This window comes from Salvelinus namaycush, chromosome 13, assembly GCF_016432855.1.
Source record: "Salvelinus namaycush isolate Seneca chromosome 13, SaNama_1.0, whole genome shotgun sequence".
Classification (NCBI taxonomy): Eukaryota; Metazoa; Chordata; class Actinopteri; order Salmoniformes; family Salmonidae; genus Salvelinus; species Salvelinus namaycush.
Window position 1 is genome coordinate 3,326,135 of NC_052319.1, and position 17,886 is coordinate 3,344,020.

The 17,886-nt window shown below is 42.1% G+C and overlaps 2 protein-coding genes across 3 annotated transcripts; one reads left to right on the forward strand and one right to left on the reverse strand.

Annotated features, from left to right (window-relative positions):
- Positions 1–34: 34 nt before the first annotated feature.
- Positions 35–2,685, reverse strand: LOC120057732. Its single transcript, XM_039006212.1, has 6 exons — positions 2,529–2,685; positions 2,351–2,396; positions 2,122–2,219; positions 1,495–1,979; positions 859–1,428; positions 35–724 (listed from the first exon to the last, which is right to left on the reverse strand). The coding sequence occupies exons 1-6, from the start codon at positions 2,636–2,638 to the stop codon at positions 558–560; spliced, it is 1,476 nt and encodes a 491-aa protein (XP_038862140.1). The 5' UTR covers positions 2,639–2,685; the 3' UTR covers positions 35–557.
- An 11,554-nt stretch (positions 2,686–14,239) lies between these two features.
- On the forward strand, positions 14,240–16,247 carry LOC120057826 (solute carrier organic anion transporter family member 1B2-like). 2 transcript variants are annotated; one of them, XR_005477966.1, is made up of 4 exons: positions 14,240–14,295; positions 15,162–15,299; positions 15,609–15,741; positions 15,972–16,247. XR_005477966.1 is itself a non-coding variant. In XM_039006288.1 (4 exons), exons 2-4 carry the CDS (start codon positions 15,296–15,298, stop codon positions 16,149–16,151), a joined length of 327 nt encoding a protein of 108 aa, XP_038862216.1. In that variant the 5' UTR covers positions 14,240–14,295; positions 15,162–15,295; the 3' UTR covers positions 16,152–16,247. The 2 variants fall into 2 exon arrangements, 1 of the variants encoding a protein (XP_038862216.1); XM_039006288.1 differs by having other exon boundaries at positions 15,962–16,247.
- The last annotated feature ends 1,639 nt before the right edge of the window (positions 16,248–17,886 follow it).

The following is a 17,886-nucleotide window of genomic DNA, read 5'->3' on the forward strand; positions in this document are numbered from 1 at the left end:
TCTGATCCTCAAGTCAATTGTATTTAAATTCATGTTCATTAAAGAATTTTATTCAAGAATTGAAAAGTCCCATTTACTTAATGATCATTCTTCACTGTCTTCAACCCTCAAGAACCAGGGTGAATCTGGGTCACCTTTTTACTGGGCAAACACAACTTGCATATGGTCATAAACTAGGCCGAAACGTTAATCTTTTAACCTTGCCTGAATAAAACAATGCTTTTTTTTAATAGTGAGAAAGAGCTGCGGTTTTTCCTTTTCTATGATGATTCAAATTTTTGGTTGCACCTCAACTCAACGTTGGTTGAGCGCCCTCTGTTTTTTTGTTGTCAAATAATACATTTTTCTTAAATGTACAAAGTACATTTTTAAAAGCATTAAAATTGGGATGTTTCCCACTTATTTACACAACCTACTCCACACTTGCAAAATGAAAGTTTATAGAAATGTTCTGATATTAAGTAGTAAACAGAAGAAAAGCAGAATTGAATCCAATCATAATGCAAATAATTTAATGGTCTATGGTTCAATCCCATTTCTGAAGGTCTGATGAATAATTAATATTGTTCCTCCTCTTCCTTGTGGCAGGCGCAGCAGCACACTGCCTTCCAAAGCCTGCAAAATAATCGCCGGACTGCCCTTTTCCTAGCTCTGCATGGAACATCCTGTGTGACGTCCTTGGTGACGTGTGGGGTGACATCCGGGATGACCACAGCAACATCCTCTGGAAAGGGAAAAAAGAGGAACAGAATGTAAACAAATGCAAACCGTAGGTTATAAACACTGGCCAGTTGAAAGGTTCTGCTAAGATTTCATGACAAACGGCACCTGTCAGAGTGCTCTCTAAGTGTTACTCACCTGCTTGGATGTCAGCTGGCAGAGTGGCGAAGACGGCCATCGTGAGAGTCCTTTCTTCAGGTGTGACGTCCACAACCTCCAAGAGGGAAGAGATGGGCTCTGCCTCTGTATTAGGGGTGATGTCCACAACCTCCAGGTGGGAAGAAGCCGGGTCTGCCTCTGTGTTAGTGGTGATGTCCACAACCTCCAGGTGGGAACAAGCCGGGTCTGCCTCTGTTTTTGGGGTGATGTCCACAACCTCCAGGTGGGAACAAGCCGGGTCTGCCTCTGTCTTTGGGGTGATGTCCACAACCTCCAGGTGGGAACAAGCCGGGTCTGCCTCTGTCTTTGGGGTGATGTACACAACCTCCAAGTGGGAAGAAGCCGGGTCTGCCTCTGTCTTAGGGGTGATGTCCACAACCTCCAGGTGAGAAGAAGCCTGGTCTGCCTCTGTGTTAGGGGTGATGTTCATAACCTCCAGGTGGGAAGAAGCCTGGTCTGCCTCTGTGTTAACGGTGGTGTCCACAACCTCCAGGTGGGATGAAGCCTGGTCTGTGTTATGGGTGTCAACAACAATCCTGATGAGCTCTACTACAAGGCACCAAGATGTCATCACAACAGGCATCTGTCAGAGTGCTCTCTATCATTGCTACTCACCTGCTTGGATGTCAGCTGGTAATGTGGTGGAGACGGCCACCGTGAGGACAGGGGGGACTGGTAGGGTGGTTGCAGAGGGCTGGAAGCAGCTCTGCACCTCGTCCGCCACAAAGGCACAGACCGAGCTCATATAAAAAGGGCTCTGGAGGTCATCCGTGGAGAAGGACTGACTGATTCTCCCGAGGATCGACCGCACAGAGTCAAAAGCAGCAGCCCGGGAGAAAGGGATGTGAGGGGAAGGGTCCTTTAGCATGCAGGAGAGCTTCTCCTCTACGGCCGCCACCATACCCACGGCCATCCCGCTTATTAGGATTGGGTGCTCTGAATGGCCTTCCTCAGGCTTAAGCCACAGGGCCAGGAGAAGCCTGGGCACCACCTCCACCACCACCTGAGATGGGCTGAGCAGGTTGCTACGGGGCTCATTGGACTGCTCGCCCAGAATGCTCCTCACAGCTCTCTCCACGATGCTGTGGACTTTAGGATCGCTGAAATCAACAAAAAGGAGAAGACTAAGCTAAACGATGTGCAATGTGCTCACAGAGAACACTGTCTTAGTCTGCTTCTGCGTAGTTCTAGATGTGTAGATAAATGGATCAAGTCATATGCAGGGCAGTACATGGAACTCACATGTCAGCTGGCGAGGTGGAGTGCATGGAGCGGCGGAGCTTGCAGAAAGCCTCGTGCTCTATGTCCATCATTTTTAGGCAAGTGTTTACTTCCCAGGCCTGCAGTATGAAACAGGAAGTCCCTTTAGTGTAATTTCACAACATATCTATTCTGCTGTGCTAACTCGTTGTTGAAAGGCTAGTAAAGAGCTCACTGACTTGTAGTATGTCTCTAACTCTCATTCTCTTACCAGCCGAGCGAGGTCGTTTCCCTCCTCCAGGGTTTCCTTCCACACCCTTCAAATAAAACACAGAGCAATTCAACTTTCCTGGCTTCTGATTTTTCTGTTGTTTATTTTACCCACACCTCCTGGAGTGCTGCTGGTGGCAGGGAATGGCAGTGAAGGTGAGTGCTGACGTGGTACTCACCTCTCCCTAAGGGATTTTTTGCTCTGAGACACCAGCCAGTTGCTCATGTGCTCCGTGGTGACATGGGGCGGGACCTGGCCTTGACTCTGGAGCAGCAGATAGTGGACCATGAGCTTCTTCTGCAAGATGAGGTAAGGTGTGAGACCGTGCCACGAAATACCATATCATGTGCTTTCAGAAGGGCCTCTCGCAACATTTCACAACTGCTCATGCGTCACAATTTGCAAGTGATATTAAGAACTCTTATGACCAACTTCTCTAAACTGTCTTTCTGTTGTTTATGTTTTTGTGGGATGAATCTTACCTGTTTATTGTAATATGTTTCCTCCCAGCAGGCCTGCAGAGTCTGGAAATAAAGGCTGCTTCTACAGAATTCCTTTGAAGATAATGAAAATAATGATGCTTTGTTATGCACATTATGCACAGGCATTTACAGTATGCTAAAATGAATTTGTCCAAAGATTACCTTTGTGGGACCATAAGTGAACTCCGGAATGCACAAAACCCTATCCATGGTAAGATGGGGAAGAAATGCAACGCTATAGATATACGGGATGCTCTAGAGATAACAGGAATGACTTAAAGTCGCGAATGATCAATGACTGTGGAGTCGTCCAATATGCTGCACTTAGAATTGAGTTGTAGGCGATGTTTGGCGCAAAATATAATGTTTACATTCTATTGCCATGGAGAAATGGAATGTGTAGAACCTGTATAAATGGGTATGCTTCTATGTCTTTATTTCGTGAAAGATTAAGCTCTTTATTATGTCATAATGTGTCTATGAGGACGTAGGAGCCCGTCCCGATTCATGACGCGATTATCCAGGTGCATGTTGCTTAGACCTACTAATCCAACCTTGGTTTACAAGTTAAATACATAGATTTGTATAGGCATATACAAACAATCAACCACATCCATTTAAAGCAATGATTGTCAATTGAAAATGTGTTTGTTGTGTTATCCTGTTGTGCACCTTGAGTGTCAGTCCCCTTAACCTGTCTGGCTCCGGCGTTCCGCTAGCGGAACTCCTCCCACATTCCACTGAAAAGGCAGAGCGCGAAATTCAAAAGATATTTTTTTGAAATATTTAACTTTCACACATTAACAAGTCCAATACAGCAAATGAAAGATACACATCTTGTGAATCCAGTCAACATGTCCGATTTTTAAAATGTTTTACAGCGAAAACACCACATATATTTATGTTAGCTCACCACCAAATACAAAAAAGGACAGACATTTTTCACAGCACAGGTAGCATGCACAAAGCCAACCTAACTAACCAAGAACCAACCAAACTAACCAAGAAACAACTTCATCAGATGACAGTCTTATAACATGTTATACAATAAATCTATGTTTTGTTCGAAAAATGTGCATATTTGAGGTATAAATCAGTTTTACATTGCATGTAGTTTTACATTTTACATTGCATGCATCACAGCTACCGTCAGAAATAGAACCGAAGCAGCCAGAGTAATTACAGACACCAACGTCAAATACCTAAATACTCATCATAAAACATTTCTGAAAAATCGATGGTGTACAGCAAATTAAAGACAAACATCTTGTGAATCCAGCCAATATTTCCGATTTTTTAAGTGTTTTACAGCGAAAACACAATATAGCATTATATTAGCTTACTACAATAGCCTACCACACTACCGCATTCATTCATCAAGGCACGTTAGCGATAGCAATAGGCACGTTAGCGATAGGGAATAAACCAGCAAAAGATATTAATTTTCACTAACCTTCATAAACCTTCATCAGTTGACAGTCCTATAACATCAGGTTATACATACACTTATGTTTTGTTCGTAAATGTGCATATTTAGAGCTGAAATCAGTGGTTATACATTGTGCTAACGTAGCATCTTTTTCCCACAACGTCCGGATATTTTTATGACACTCCAACTATTCTGACCAAATAACTATTCATAAACGTTACTAGAAAATACATGTTGTATAGGAAATGATAGATACACTAGTTCTTAATGCAATCGCCGTGTTAGAATTCTAAAAATAACTTCATTACGACATCCAGCTTAGGTATAGCGAGAGAGTGCCCAAACTCTGGGCGCAAACGACTATTTCACATGTTCGACAGATATATGAAATAGCATCATAAAATGGGTCCTACTTTTGATGATCTTTCATCAGAATGTTGTACAAGGGGTCTTTTGTCGGGAACAATCGTTGTTTGGATTTAGAATGTCCTCTTCTCCAGTCAATTAGCACGGAAAGCTAGCAAAGTGGCGCTAAGCTCTCCTTCCTGAACAAAGGCACACAACGCAACACGCCTAACGTCCCGAATAAATTTCAATAATCTAATAAAACTATATTGAAAAAACATACTTTACGATGATATTGTCACATGTATCAAATAAAATCAAAGCCGGAGACATTAGTCGTCCATAACGACAGCTTATCAGACGGCAAATCCAGGTCCCTTCCCGCGCTCTCCAGAAAACAGGAAACTGGTGACACGTCATGCCGAGAGCTATTATTCGACCCCAGATCAAGTTACACACTCAATTTCTTCTCTCACTGCCTGTCGACATCTAGTGGAAGACGTATGAAGTGCATGTATTCTAATAAATATCAAGGACATTAATAGGCAGGCCCTAGAACAGTGCATCGATTTCAGATTTTCCACTTCCTGTCAGGAAGTTTGCTGAAAAAGGAGTTCTGTTTTACTCACAGATATAATTCAAACGGTTTTAGAAACTAGAGAGTGTTTTCTATCCAATAGTAATAATAATATGCATATTGTACGAGCAAGAATTGAGTACGAGGCCGTTTAAATTGGGCACGATTTTCCCCCAAAGTGAAAACAGCGCCCTCTGTCCTCAACAGGTTTAAGCACATTATTCCAATATTTCCGAGATCTGAATTGACCCAATGAATGCTTTTGCAAAGATATTCGGTTAAAAATAAGAGTATGAATGACAATAAACGTATGACTTGGATTGTATGCATAATAGTGTGGGAACTTTTGGTGTTAGGAAAGTCTCCATGGCACGTATCACTTCGTTGTCTTGTTGGTAATAGTAAAAATACATGACAGTCCGCATTGTAATGGTCTAACGGGTGTTTTTCATTTTGTTTCTCACATTAAACAGACATTTGAGAACGGAATTGCTTACAGTTGTACCTATGATGCACAGACACACTAAAGCTGTACAGTGTAGTTTGAATAGTCAGTTTCAATTACTTGCAGATGTATTCCCTATTATTTACAAATCGAAAGATGTAACATTTGAAATTAATGTGGCAGAACAGTTTAGCATAGAGTTCCTGTAGGAGTCTTCTCCTTCAGTCTTTTTGCCTGCTAGGCCTCGTTTCTCATTACATGGAATTTCCCCAGTGCCAACTTCACATGAGATGGCCGCTGTCTACTGTCATGTGGGCCTGGATGACAGATATCGCTATGCCGATATTGCTGTTGTCCATGGTCCTGAAATATACAATCTTGGCTATTTGCATCGGTACGACCGTCCAAACTTGACCCCACACACATACACACACATTAATGCTAATCTCTCACACACTTTTGAACATTGCACAACCTGCAACAAGACACTATTCCAAGTGTGTTTGTGTTTGAATAAAGACCCAAAGAATAAAATCAATGTGTGGATGTTGATTGGACAATGTATATGTGCTTTTTTTTTTGCATTCCCTGTTGCATGTATTTTACTGGAGTATGATCAGATTGCTTTGTTTAAACTAGAATGAAGATTTGGTCTGAGAAACAATGCCGATTATAGCATGATAGCTATTTTTTTTTTTTTAATAAAGCAATGTTTATATGACCCCCTTTCAAAGAGTCGATCATTTATCACTTTCTTGCAGATATACAGTGCCTTCAGAAAGTGTTCATACCCCTTAACTTATTCCTCATTTTGTTTTCTTACAGCCTGAATTTCAAATTGATTAAATTATAGTTTTTTATCATCTCACCCAGCTACAGACAATACCCCATAATGACAAAGTGAAAATATGTTTATTCATTTTTTCTCAAATGTATTGAAAATGAAATACAGAAATATCTCATTTACATAACTATTCACAATACATGTTAGAATCACCTTTGGCAGCGATTAAAGCTGTGAGTCTTTCTGGGTAAGTCTCCAAGAGCATTGCACCCCTGGATTGTACCATATTTGCAATATCACAATATATACAGTACCAGTCAAAAGTCTGGACACACCTACTCATTTAAGGGTTTTTCTTTATTTTTAACACCTTTTTACATTTTAGAATAATAGTGAACATATCAAAACTATGAAATAGCACAATTGGAATCATGTAGTAAGCAAAAAAGTGTTAAACAAATCAAAATATATTTTATATTTGAGATTCTTTGAAGTAGCCATCCTTTTCCTTGATGACCGCTTTGCACACTCTTGGCATTCTCTCAAACCTTTTGAGGTAGTCACCTGGAATGCATTTCAATTAACAGGTGTACCTTCTTAAAAGTTAATTTGTGGAATTTCTTTCCTTCTTAAAGCGTTTGAGCCAATAGGTTGTGTTGTGAGAAGGTAGGGATGGTTAACAGAAGATAGCCCTATTTGGTAAAAGACCAAGTCCATATTATGCCAAGAACAGCTCAAATAAGCAAAGAGAAACAACAGTCCATCGTTACTTAAGACATGGTCAGTCAATATGGAAAATTTCAAGAACTTTGAAAGTTTCTTCTAGTGCAGTCGCAAAAACCATGAAACGCTACGATGAAACTGGCTCTCATGAGGACTGCCACAGGAAAGGAAGACCCAGAGTTACCTCTGCTGCAGAGGATAAGTTCAGTAGAGTTAACTGCACCTCAGATTGGAGCCCAAATAAATGCTTCACAGAGTTCAAGAAACACACACATTTCAACAAGCACTGTTCAGAGGAGACTGCGTGAATCAGGCCTTCATGGTCGAATTGCTCAATTGAAACCACTACTAAAGGACGGACACCAATAATAAGAAGAGACTTGCTTGGGCCAAGAAACACGAGCAATGGACCTTAGACTGGTGGAAATCTGTCCTTTGGTCTGATGAGTCCAAATTTGAGATTTTTTCCTTTCAATGTGTGTGTAAAGAATCCAGGGTGTTTAGTTGGGTCTACTCTTCATTATATTGTTGAATGGTTTAAAATCCGTCAGATGCTGCTTTCAATTCATGGTGGCTCTGAATAAGTTTCACAACTTGCAGACTTGTTTACGTGCTGCTGTGCGTTTTGTTGCTAACCTTACTTTGCTACCTGACAACTTTACGGTTTTTACTTTTTAATTTCCGTTTATATTTTTTGTTTTTCCCTCAGGCAACTTTTTTTTCATTCAACTTTTTCACTCCGGACGTTTTATCTGGACATGGTTCGTCAAGACCTCCAACAGCCGAAGCCAAGTAGTAACATTAACATGATGCCTTCTAATTGCAGTCGCTGTACTCATAATATACAGGAGAACGATCGCCTTACGGCGAGGATAGCTGTGCTGCAAGCCCAGCTTCAGACGCAATCGTTAGGCAAGGGTATTTTCAGTGTGTGAAAGGATGAAACAACGTCTGTGCCACCAGTAGTACAGATAGTAGTATAAATCCCCTCGGCCCCACAGCCTGACAACTTTCTCATGGCTTCTGGAGGGAAATGCTGTAGGAATGCTCAACCGGTGTCGCTCATTCAGCCGACAGAAACTTTCAACCGGTTCTCCTCATTAAGCAGCGAGTCGGAGTCTGAGGCCGAGCCTTCTCTGGTCTCTACTCCTCCCGTTACAGGGTCTGAGACGCCGAAGGCTCCCAGCATTAGCTCTGACAAATTGAAAACCCTAATCATTGGCGACTCCATTACCCGTAGTATTAGACTTAAAATGAATCATTCAGCGATCATACACTGTTAACCAGGGGGCAGGGCTACCAACGTTAAGGCTAATCTGAAGATGGTGCTGGCTAAAGCTAAAACTGGCGAGTGTAGAGAGTATAGGGATATTGTTATCCACGTCGGCACCAACGATGTTAGGATGAAAGAGTCAGAGGTCACCAAGCGCAACATAGCTTCAGCGTGTAAATCAGCTAGAAAGATGTGCGGCATCGACTAATTGTCTCTGGCCCCCTCCCAGTTAGGGGGAGTGATGAGCTCTACAGCCAGCAGTCTCACAACTCAAATCGCTGGTTGAAAACTGTTTTCTGCCCCTCCCAAAAGATAGAATTTGTAGGTAATTGGCCCTCTTTCTGGGACTCACACACAAACAGGACCAAGCCTGGCCTGTTGAGGAGTGACGGACTCCATCCTAGCTGGAGGGGTGCTCTCATCTTATCTACGAACATAGAGAGGGCTCTAACTCCCTTAGCTCCACAATGAAATAGGGTGCAGGCCAGGCAGCAGGCTGTTAGCCAGCCTGCCGGCTTAGTGGAGTCTGCCACTAGCACAGTCAGTGTAGTCAGCTCAGCTATCCCCATTGAGACTGTGTCTGTGCCTCGACCTAGGTTGGGCAAAACTAAACATGGCGGTGTTCGCCTTAGCAATCTCACTAGAATAAAGACATCCTCCATCCCTGCCGTTATTGAAAAAGATTGTGATACCTCACATCTCAAAATAGGGCTACTTAATGTTAGATCCCTCACTTCCAAGGCAGTTATAGTCAATGAACTAATCACTGATCATAGTCTTCATGTGATTGGCCTGACTGAAACATGGCTTAAACCTGATGTATTTACTGTGTTAAATGAGGCCTCACCTCCTGGTTACACTAGTGACCATATCCCCTGCGCATCCCGCAAAGGCGGAGGTGTTGCTAACATTTAAGATAGGAAATTTCAATTTACAAAACAAAAAATATGTTTTCGTCTTTTGAGCTTCTAGTCATGAAATCTATGCAGCCTACTCAATCACTTTTCATAGCTACAATTTACAGGTCTCCTGGACCATATACAGCGTTCCTCACTGACTTTCCTGAATTCCTATCCCACCTTGTAGTCATAGCAGATAATATTCAAATTTTTGGTGACTTTAATATTCACATGGAAAAGTCCACAGACCCACTCCAAAAGGCTTTCGGAGCCATCATCGACTCAGTGGGTTTTGTCCAACATGTCTCCGCACCTACTCACTGCCACAGTCATACTCTGGACCTAGTTTTGTCCCATGGAATAAATGTTGTGGATCTTAATATTTTTCCTCATAATCCTGGACTATCGGACCACCATTTTATTACATTTGCAATCGCAAAAAATAGGAGCAAGGAGCATCAAAGTTGTGCTATAAATTCTCAGACAACCCAAAGATTCCTTGATGCCCTTCCAGACACCCTCTGCCTACCCAAGGACGTGGATAAAAATCAGTTAACCACCTAACTGAGGAACTCAATTTGACCTTGCGCAATACCCTAGATGCAGTTGCACCCCTAAAAACTAAAAACATTTGTCATAAGAAACTAGCTCCCTGGTATACAGAAAATACCCGAGCTCTGAAGCAAGCTTCCAGAAAATTGGAACGGAAATGGCGCCACACCAAACTGGAAGTCTTCCGACTAGCTCGGAAAGACAGTACCGTGCAGTATCGAAGAGCCCTCACTGCTGCTCGATCATCCTATTTTTCCAACCTAATTGAGGAAAATAAGAACAATCCAAAATGTATTTTTGATACTGTCGCAAAGCTAACTAAAACGCATCATTCCCCAAGAGAGGATGGCTTTCACTTCAGCAGTAATAAATTCATGAACTTCTTTGAGGAAAAGATCATGATCATTAAAAAGCAAATTACGGACTCCTCTTTAAATCTGCGTATTCCTCCAAAGCTCAGTTGTCCTGAGTCTACACAACTCTGCCAAGACCTAGGATCAAGGGAGACACTCAAGTGTTTTAGTACTATATCTCTTGACACAATGATGAAAATAATCATGGCTTCTCAACCCTCAAGCTGCATACTGGACCCTATTCCAACTAAACTACTGAAAGAGCTGCTTCCTGTGCTTGGCCCTCCTATGTTGAACATAATAAACGGCTCTCTATCCACCAGATGTGTACCAAACTCACTAAAAGTGGCAGTAATAAAGCCTCCCTTGAAAAAGCCAAACCTTGACCCAGAAAATATAAAAAACTATCGGCCTATATCGAATCTTCCATTCCTCTCAAATTTTCTTGAAAAAGCTGTTGTGCAGCAACTCACTGCCTTCCTGAAGACAAACAATGTATACGAAATGCTTCAGCCTGGTTTTTGACCCCATCATAGCACTGAGACTACACTTGTGAAGGTAGTAAATTACCTTTTAATAGCGTTAGACCGAGGCTCTGCATATGTCCTCGTGCTCCTAGACCTTACTGCTGCTTTGGATACCATCGATCACCACATTCTTTTGGAGAGATTGGAAACCCAAATTGGTCTACACGGACAAGTTCTGGCCTGGTTTAGATCTTATCTGTCGGAAAGATATCAGTTTGACTCTGTGAATGGTATGTCCTCTGACAAATCAACTGTAAATTTCGGTGTTCCTCAAGGTTCCGTTTTAGGACCACTATTATTTTCACTATATATTTTACCTCTTGGGGATGTCATTCGAAAACATAATGTTAACTTTCACTGCTATGCGGATGACACACAGCTGTACATTTCAATGAAACATGGTGAAGCCCCAAAATTGCCCTCGCTGGAAGCCTGTGTTTCAGACAGAAGGAAGTGGATGGCTGCAAACTTTCTACTTTTAAACTCGGACAAAACAGAGATGCTTGTTCTAGGTCCCAAGAAACAAAGAGATCTTCTGTTGAATCTGACAATGAATCTTGATGGTTGTACAGTCGTCTCAAATAAAACTGAAGGACCTACTCTGGACCCTGATCTCTCTTTTGACGAACATATCAAGACTGTTTCAAGGACAGCTTTTTTCCATCTACGGAACATTGCAAAAATCTGAAAATTTCTGTCCAAAAATGACGCAGAAAAATGTATCCATGCTTTTGTTACTTCTAGGTTAGACTACTGCAATGCTCTACTTTTCAGCTACCCGGATAAAGCACTAAATAAACCTCAGTTAGTGCTAAATGCGGCTGCTAGAATCCTGACTAGAACCCCAAAATTTGATCATATTACTCCAGTGCTAGCCTCCCTACACTGGCTTCCTGTTAAGGCAAGGGCTGATTTCAAAGTTTTACTGCTAACCTACAAAGCATTACATGGGCTTGCTCCTACCTATCTTTCTGATTTGGTCCTGCCGTACATACCTACACGTACGCTACGGTCACAAGACGCAGGCTTCCTAATTGTCCCTAGAATTTCTAAGCAAACAGCTGGAGGCAGGGCTTTCTCCTATAGAGCTCCATTTTTATGGAATAGTCTCCCTACTCATGTGAGAGACGCAGACTCGGTCTCAACCTTTAAGTCTTGATTCTTCAGTGGGTCCTATGATTGAGTGTAGTCTGGCTCAGGAGTGTGAAGGTGAACGGAAAGGCTCTGGAGCAACGAACCGCCCTTGCTGTCTCTGCCAGGCCGGTTCCCCTCTCTCCACTGGGATTCTATGCCTCTAACCCTATTACAGGGGCTGAGTCACTGGCTTACTGGTGCTCTTCCATGCCGTCCCTAGGAGGGGTGCGTCACTTGAGTCGGTTGAGTCACTGACGTGATCTCCCTGTCTGGGTTGGCGCCCCCCCTTGGGTTGTGCTGTGGCAGAGATCTTTGTGGGCTATACTCGGCCTTGTCTCAGGATGGTAAGTTGGTGGTTGAAGATATCCCTCTAGTGGTGTGGGGGCTGTGCTTTGGCAAAGTGGGTGGGGTTATATCCTGCCTGTTTGGCCCTGTCCGGGGGTATCATCGGATGGGGCCACAGTGTCTCCTGACCCCTCCTTCTCAGCCTCCAGTATTTATGCTGCAGTAGTTTATGTGTCGGGGGGCTAGGGTCAGTCTGTTATATCTGGAGTATTTCTCCAGTGTCCTGTGTGAATTTAAGTATGCTCTCTCTAATTCTCTCTTTCTCTCTTTCTTTCTCTCTCGGGGGACCTGAGCCCTAGGACCATGCCTCAGGACTACCTGGCATGATGACTCCTTGCTGTCCCCAGTCCACCTGGCCATGCTGCTGCTCCAGTTTCAACTGTTCTTCCTGCGGCTATGGAACTCTGACCTGTTCACCGGATGTGCTACCTGTCCCAGACCTGCTGTTTTCAACTCCCTAGAGACAGCAGGAGCGGTAGATATACTCTAGATATACTCTATACTCTCAATGATCGGCTATGAAAAGCCAACTGACATTTACTCCTGAGGTGCTGACATGTTGCACCCTCGACAACTACTGTGATTATTATTATTTGACCATGCTGGTCATTTATGAACATCTTGGCCATGTTGTGTTATAATCTCCACCCGGCACAGCCAGAAGATGATTGGCCACCCCTCATAGCCTGGTTCCTCTCTATGTTTCTTCCTAGGCTTGGCCTTTCTAGGGAGTTTTTCCTGCTGTTTGGGGTTTTAGGCTGGGTTTCTGTACTGCACTTTGAGATATCAACTGATGTAAGAAGGGCTATATAAATACATTTGATATGATTTTGCCAAGGAAAGTGAAAAGGACTGAGGGAAAGTAAAATGGAAAATACATGGAAAGGAACATGGAAGAACCTCAAAGAACATTGCACTTTCAAGATCATGTAACATCAAACAAAACATCAAAATGCATCTTATATTCCTGCCCTTACAGAAAAACCTCATGATTTCAACTTACATTTTATGTGAAAAGATGTTTTGGAACACAACGTGATCACATTTTCACATTTGTAGTTTAATGTAATCACATGTTGCTTTACATGTTATCACATTATCTTCACATAAGATTACATGAAAACATGTTTTTGGAACACTTAACGTGTGTGAAATTTATGCGTTTTTTTGCGTATCTGACTGAATAGGATGGGTGATTCAGCAGAGGACAGAGCGAAGCTGACCAGCCATCAGGAACTGTGTGTCCCTGACAAGCAGGCCACCAAACGCCCTGCAGTTCCACACTCAAGGTTCTTAATGCTTTAAAATGCACATGTACGATTGTGCATGTGTAATGGGTTGAAAATAAAATCACTAAAAACATACACCCATTTATCAAAGCAAATCAAATCAAATCAAAAAAAAATTGTCACATACACATGGTTAGCAGATGTTAATGCGAGTGTAGCGAGATGCTTGTGCTTCTAGTTCCGACAATGCAGTAATAACCAACAAGTAATCTAACCTAACAATTCCACAACTACTACCTTATACACACAAGTGTAAAGGGATAAAGAATATGTACATAAAGATATATGAATGAGTGATGGTACAGAACGGCATAGGCAAGATGCAGTAGATGGTATAGAGTACAGTATATACATATGAGATGAGTAATGTAGGGTATGTAAACATAAAGTGGCATAGTTTAAAGTGGCTAGTGATACATGTATTACATAAAGATGGCAAGATGCAGTAGATGATATAGAGTACAGTATATACATATACATATGAGATGAGTAATGTAGGGTATGTAAACATTATATTAAGTGGCATTGTTTAAAGTGGCTAGTGGTACATTTATTATTTATTATACCCCCCCCCCCCCCCCCCCAATTTGTTTATGTTTTTGTCTTAATTAATCTAAATTGTATTTTCTACATACATTAGCGTTAGCCGTCCATCAGGCCAATAGATGGCGCTGTTGCACTGTTGTAGCAGGAGAAACATTAAGTTCTGGCCAAGCGCTCACCATTCTGCAAAATAATGATCAGAACTTCACTGAGGTAAACTGCGTCTGTTCTTTTTACTATTACAGGTATGTAACAGAGCTTCCAAACGTTCAAATATATACACAATATGTAATAACATGCTATTTAACAACTTTGTCAAGATATTATCACGTTAGGAAAGGTTTTGTTTTGGCTTTGTGTCGAACTGAGTGAGAGAAGAACGTGATTTACATTACAGTGAGTGTATATGTTAGCTTGATGCTAGCTGAGGTAAAAAACGATTTACGAGTCACAGAGACTATGTTTACTGAGTAGCTTACTTGTACTGGATTTTGTGTCCATTTGTTAGGGATTTCTGAGTTGGTTTTTACATGTTATTGGTTTTGTGTAAAACTGTGCTCACTAGCTGGTAAACTGGCCGAGCATGCTCAGTCTGGTGGACTTTTAGTGCATACAGTGAGAGAGAGACGATTTTCTGGAGGTGCCATTATCTTAAAGCTGAATGTATTGTTGTCTCTTTTCTATAGAGGTGGCGGTATATAGAAAAACATTCAGTTATTTATGTTTTCATATATAGTTGTTTCTATTGTATGAATGTGAAATACATTGTGGTTTTCATGTGAAACCATACACTAAGACGGGGTTATTTGTGGAACATTTTTGAATTCTGCTTTAGGTAAAGTGCATTTATGTTGTGTAATTTAAAGTGTACACTTGTTTGATGTGAATATTTTCAAAGTACTAACAAGAAAATAGACAATTGAACAAGAGGGAAAAAAACATTCTTCAGAATAAAGAAAGCGCCAGAACTTTGCAGACGTAAACTTGTGTCCGTTCTTTTTACTATTGCAGGCCACCTCAGCTACACATGCGCTCTGTCTGCACTTGCATCCACGCATGCGCATACACATGGACAAACACACACTAATGTTCTCTCTCTTGTGTTTGTCAGCAGTTCATCGTGGCCCTGTGGTTCGCCTCCTTCACCAAAGCTCTGTCAGGGACCTACATGAAGAGTGCCATCACTCAGAGAGACACTTTGACCTTTCCAGCTCTCTCATCGGACTCATAGACTGCAGCTTTGAGATGGGTATCAACAATAACATTGAGTTGCTTGAGAATTCATGTAGTAAAAACCAGATACAGACTACAGTATGATCCATTTTGTTTTGTGGTTCAATCAGAGTCTGCTCTCAATAGTGTCCAGTTTTATAGTTGTTCCTATTAATTGATTGACTGGCATTTGTCCATGACTCTACTGTCTAACCCCTAACATTGTTTTATTTGATGCTATGTTGTTGCCGCCTAGTATCCAAACTGATATGCCATTTTTTGTTAAAAAAACCCAGTGTTTATAATTTGCGATTCCTGACTACTGTAGTGTTGTGGTTTCTTGCAGGTAACCTGCTGTTCCTGGCTGTGGTCAGCCATTTTGGGGCGAAGCTGCACCGGCCCAGGCTCATTGCTATGGACTGTTTCCTCATGGCTGTAGGATCCTTCCTCACAGGCCTGCCACACTTCTTCATGGGACGGTAAAACAACTGAAATACTGGTTAAACTTGTACTTGTAGCGATACTCCAATGCGGAGGATAGTTTCACTTTAGAAATAAAGAAATGTACCCAGTTGTTGATTAATCTCAGTTAATTTAGAACTAAAGTCTTGTGTAATTGGTCAGCTGCTTGATTATGTTTTGGGGCCATACATGTTAAGAGAAGGGATTGAGAGATGCTATAACTGTGACGTGGTGAAGTTGGACCCAGGTGCAGAGAAGAGACCAGAAGATGAAGCAGTGGTTCCAACCAGTGTCTCCACCCCTCAAGGGCCCACTTAACTGCCAAGAGCTCCCGGTTGCCTACATCGTAGTTGCCTTCCGCTGGCGAGAACCGCTTGGAGAGAAAGGCGCATGGGTGCAGTTTCTTGTCCTCCTCGTTCCACTATGAAAGGACCGCCCCAGCTCCAGTGTCCGAGGCGTCCACCTCTACTCCCTGTTCACCCACGACTGCGTGGCCATGCACGCCTCCAACTCAATCATCAAGTTTGCGGACGACACTACAGTGGTAGGCTTGATTGCCAAAAACGACGAGACGGCCTACAGGGAGGAGGTGAGGGCCCTCGGAGTGTGGTGTCAGGAAAATAACCTCACACTCAACGTCAACAAAACAAAGGAGATGATTGTGGACTTCAGGAAACAGCAGTGGGAGCACCCCCCTATCCACATCGGCGGGACAGCAGTGGAGAAGGTGTAAGCTTCAAGTTCCTCGGCGTACACATCATGGACAAACTGAAATGGTCCACCCACTCAGACAGTGTGGTGAAGAAGGCGCAACAGTGCCTCTTCAACCTCTGGAAGCTGAAGAAATTTGTCTTGTCAACTGAAACTCTCAAACTTTTACAGATGCACAATTGAGAGCATCCTGTCGGGCTGTATCACCTCCTGGTACGGCAACGGCACCACCCAAAACCGCAAGGCTCTCCAAAGGGTGGTGCGGTCTGTACAACACATCACCGGGGGCAAACTACCTGCCCTCCAGGAAACCTACAGCACCCTATGTCACAGGATGGCCAAAAAGATCATCAAGGACAACAACCACCCAAGCCACTGCTTGTTCACCCCGCTACCGTCCAGAATGCGAGGTCAGTACAGTAAAGCTGGGACCGAGACTGAAAAATAGATGATCTCAAGGCCATCAGACTGTTAAACAGCCATTACTAACACAGAGAGGCTGCTGCCTACATACAGACTTGAAAGCATTGGCCACTTTAATAAATGGATCACTTGTCACTTTAATAATGCCACAATATATTGCATCACTCATCTCATATGTATATTCTGTATTTTATTGCATCTTGCCTATGCCGCTCTGTCATTGCTCATCCATATATTTATCTTATTCCATTCCTTTACTTAGATTTGTGTGTATGAGGTAGTTGTTGGGGAATTGTTAGATTACATGTTAGATATTGCTGCACTGTCGGAACTAGAAGCACAAGCATTTCACTACACTTACAATAACATCTGCTAACCATGTGTATGTGACCAATAACATTTGATTTGATTTATGACCTCGTGTCAATTGAGAACAGTTGACTAAATCAGTTTGTGGTTAACAATTCTCTCCTCAGCTATACCAGAGGTAGCTCACTTGATTCAACTTGTCAATTAACACCAAAAGAATATTAACAATATAATATGGCTGACCAGAATAAAAAAACCTGTATGGTTCTTCAAAAAGGCTTTTCAAAGAACATTTCAGATTGAGAATGGTTCTATTATAAAATCTTTCTCCATTAAGGTTTAATAAAGAACCATAAAAACGGGGTCTATATAGCCACCAAAAGTGTTGTAACAATAGCGCAACCCTTTTTTGGTGTTACAGTTGAAGTTGGAAGTTTACATACACTTAGGTTGGAGTCATTAAAACTCATTTTTCAACCACTCCATACATTTCTTGTTAACAAACTATAGTTTTGGCAATTCAGTTAGGACATCTAATTTGTGTATGACACAAGTAATTTTTCCAACAATTGTTTACAGACAGATTACTTCACTTATAATTCACTGTATCACAATTCCAGTGGGTCAGAAGTTTACATACAATAAGTTGACTGTATCTTTAAACAGCTTGGAAAATGCCAGAAAATGATGTCATGGCTTTAGAAGCTTCTGATAGGCTA

Coding starts and splice junctions, on each gene's coding strand:
- LOC120057732 (XM_039006212.1), bottom strand. CDS start 2,638: ATGGTCCACTATCTGCTGCTCCAGAGTCAAGGCCAGGTCCCGCCCCAT. Junction 1,980..2,121: donor TCCACCTCGCCAGCTGACAT/GTGAGTTCCATG, acceptor TGTTGATTTCAG/CGATCCTAAAGTCCACAGCA. Junction 725..858: donor GCCAGCTGACATCCAAGCAG/GTGAGTAACACT, acceptor TTCCCTTTCCAG/AGGATGTTGCTGTGGTCATC.
- LOC120057826 (XM_039006288.1), top strand. Junction 15,742..15,961: donor CCACACTTCTTCATGGGACG/GTAAAACAACTG, acceptor GACGTGGTGAAG/TTGGACCCAGGTGCAGAGAA.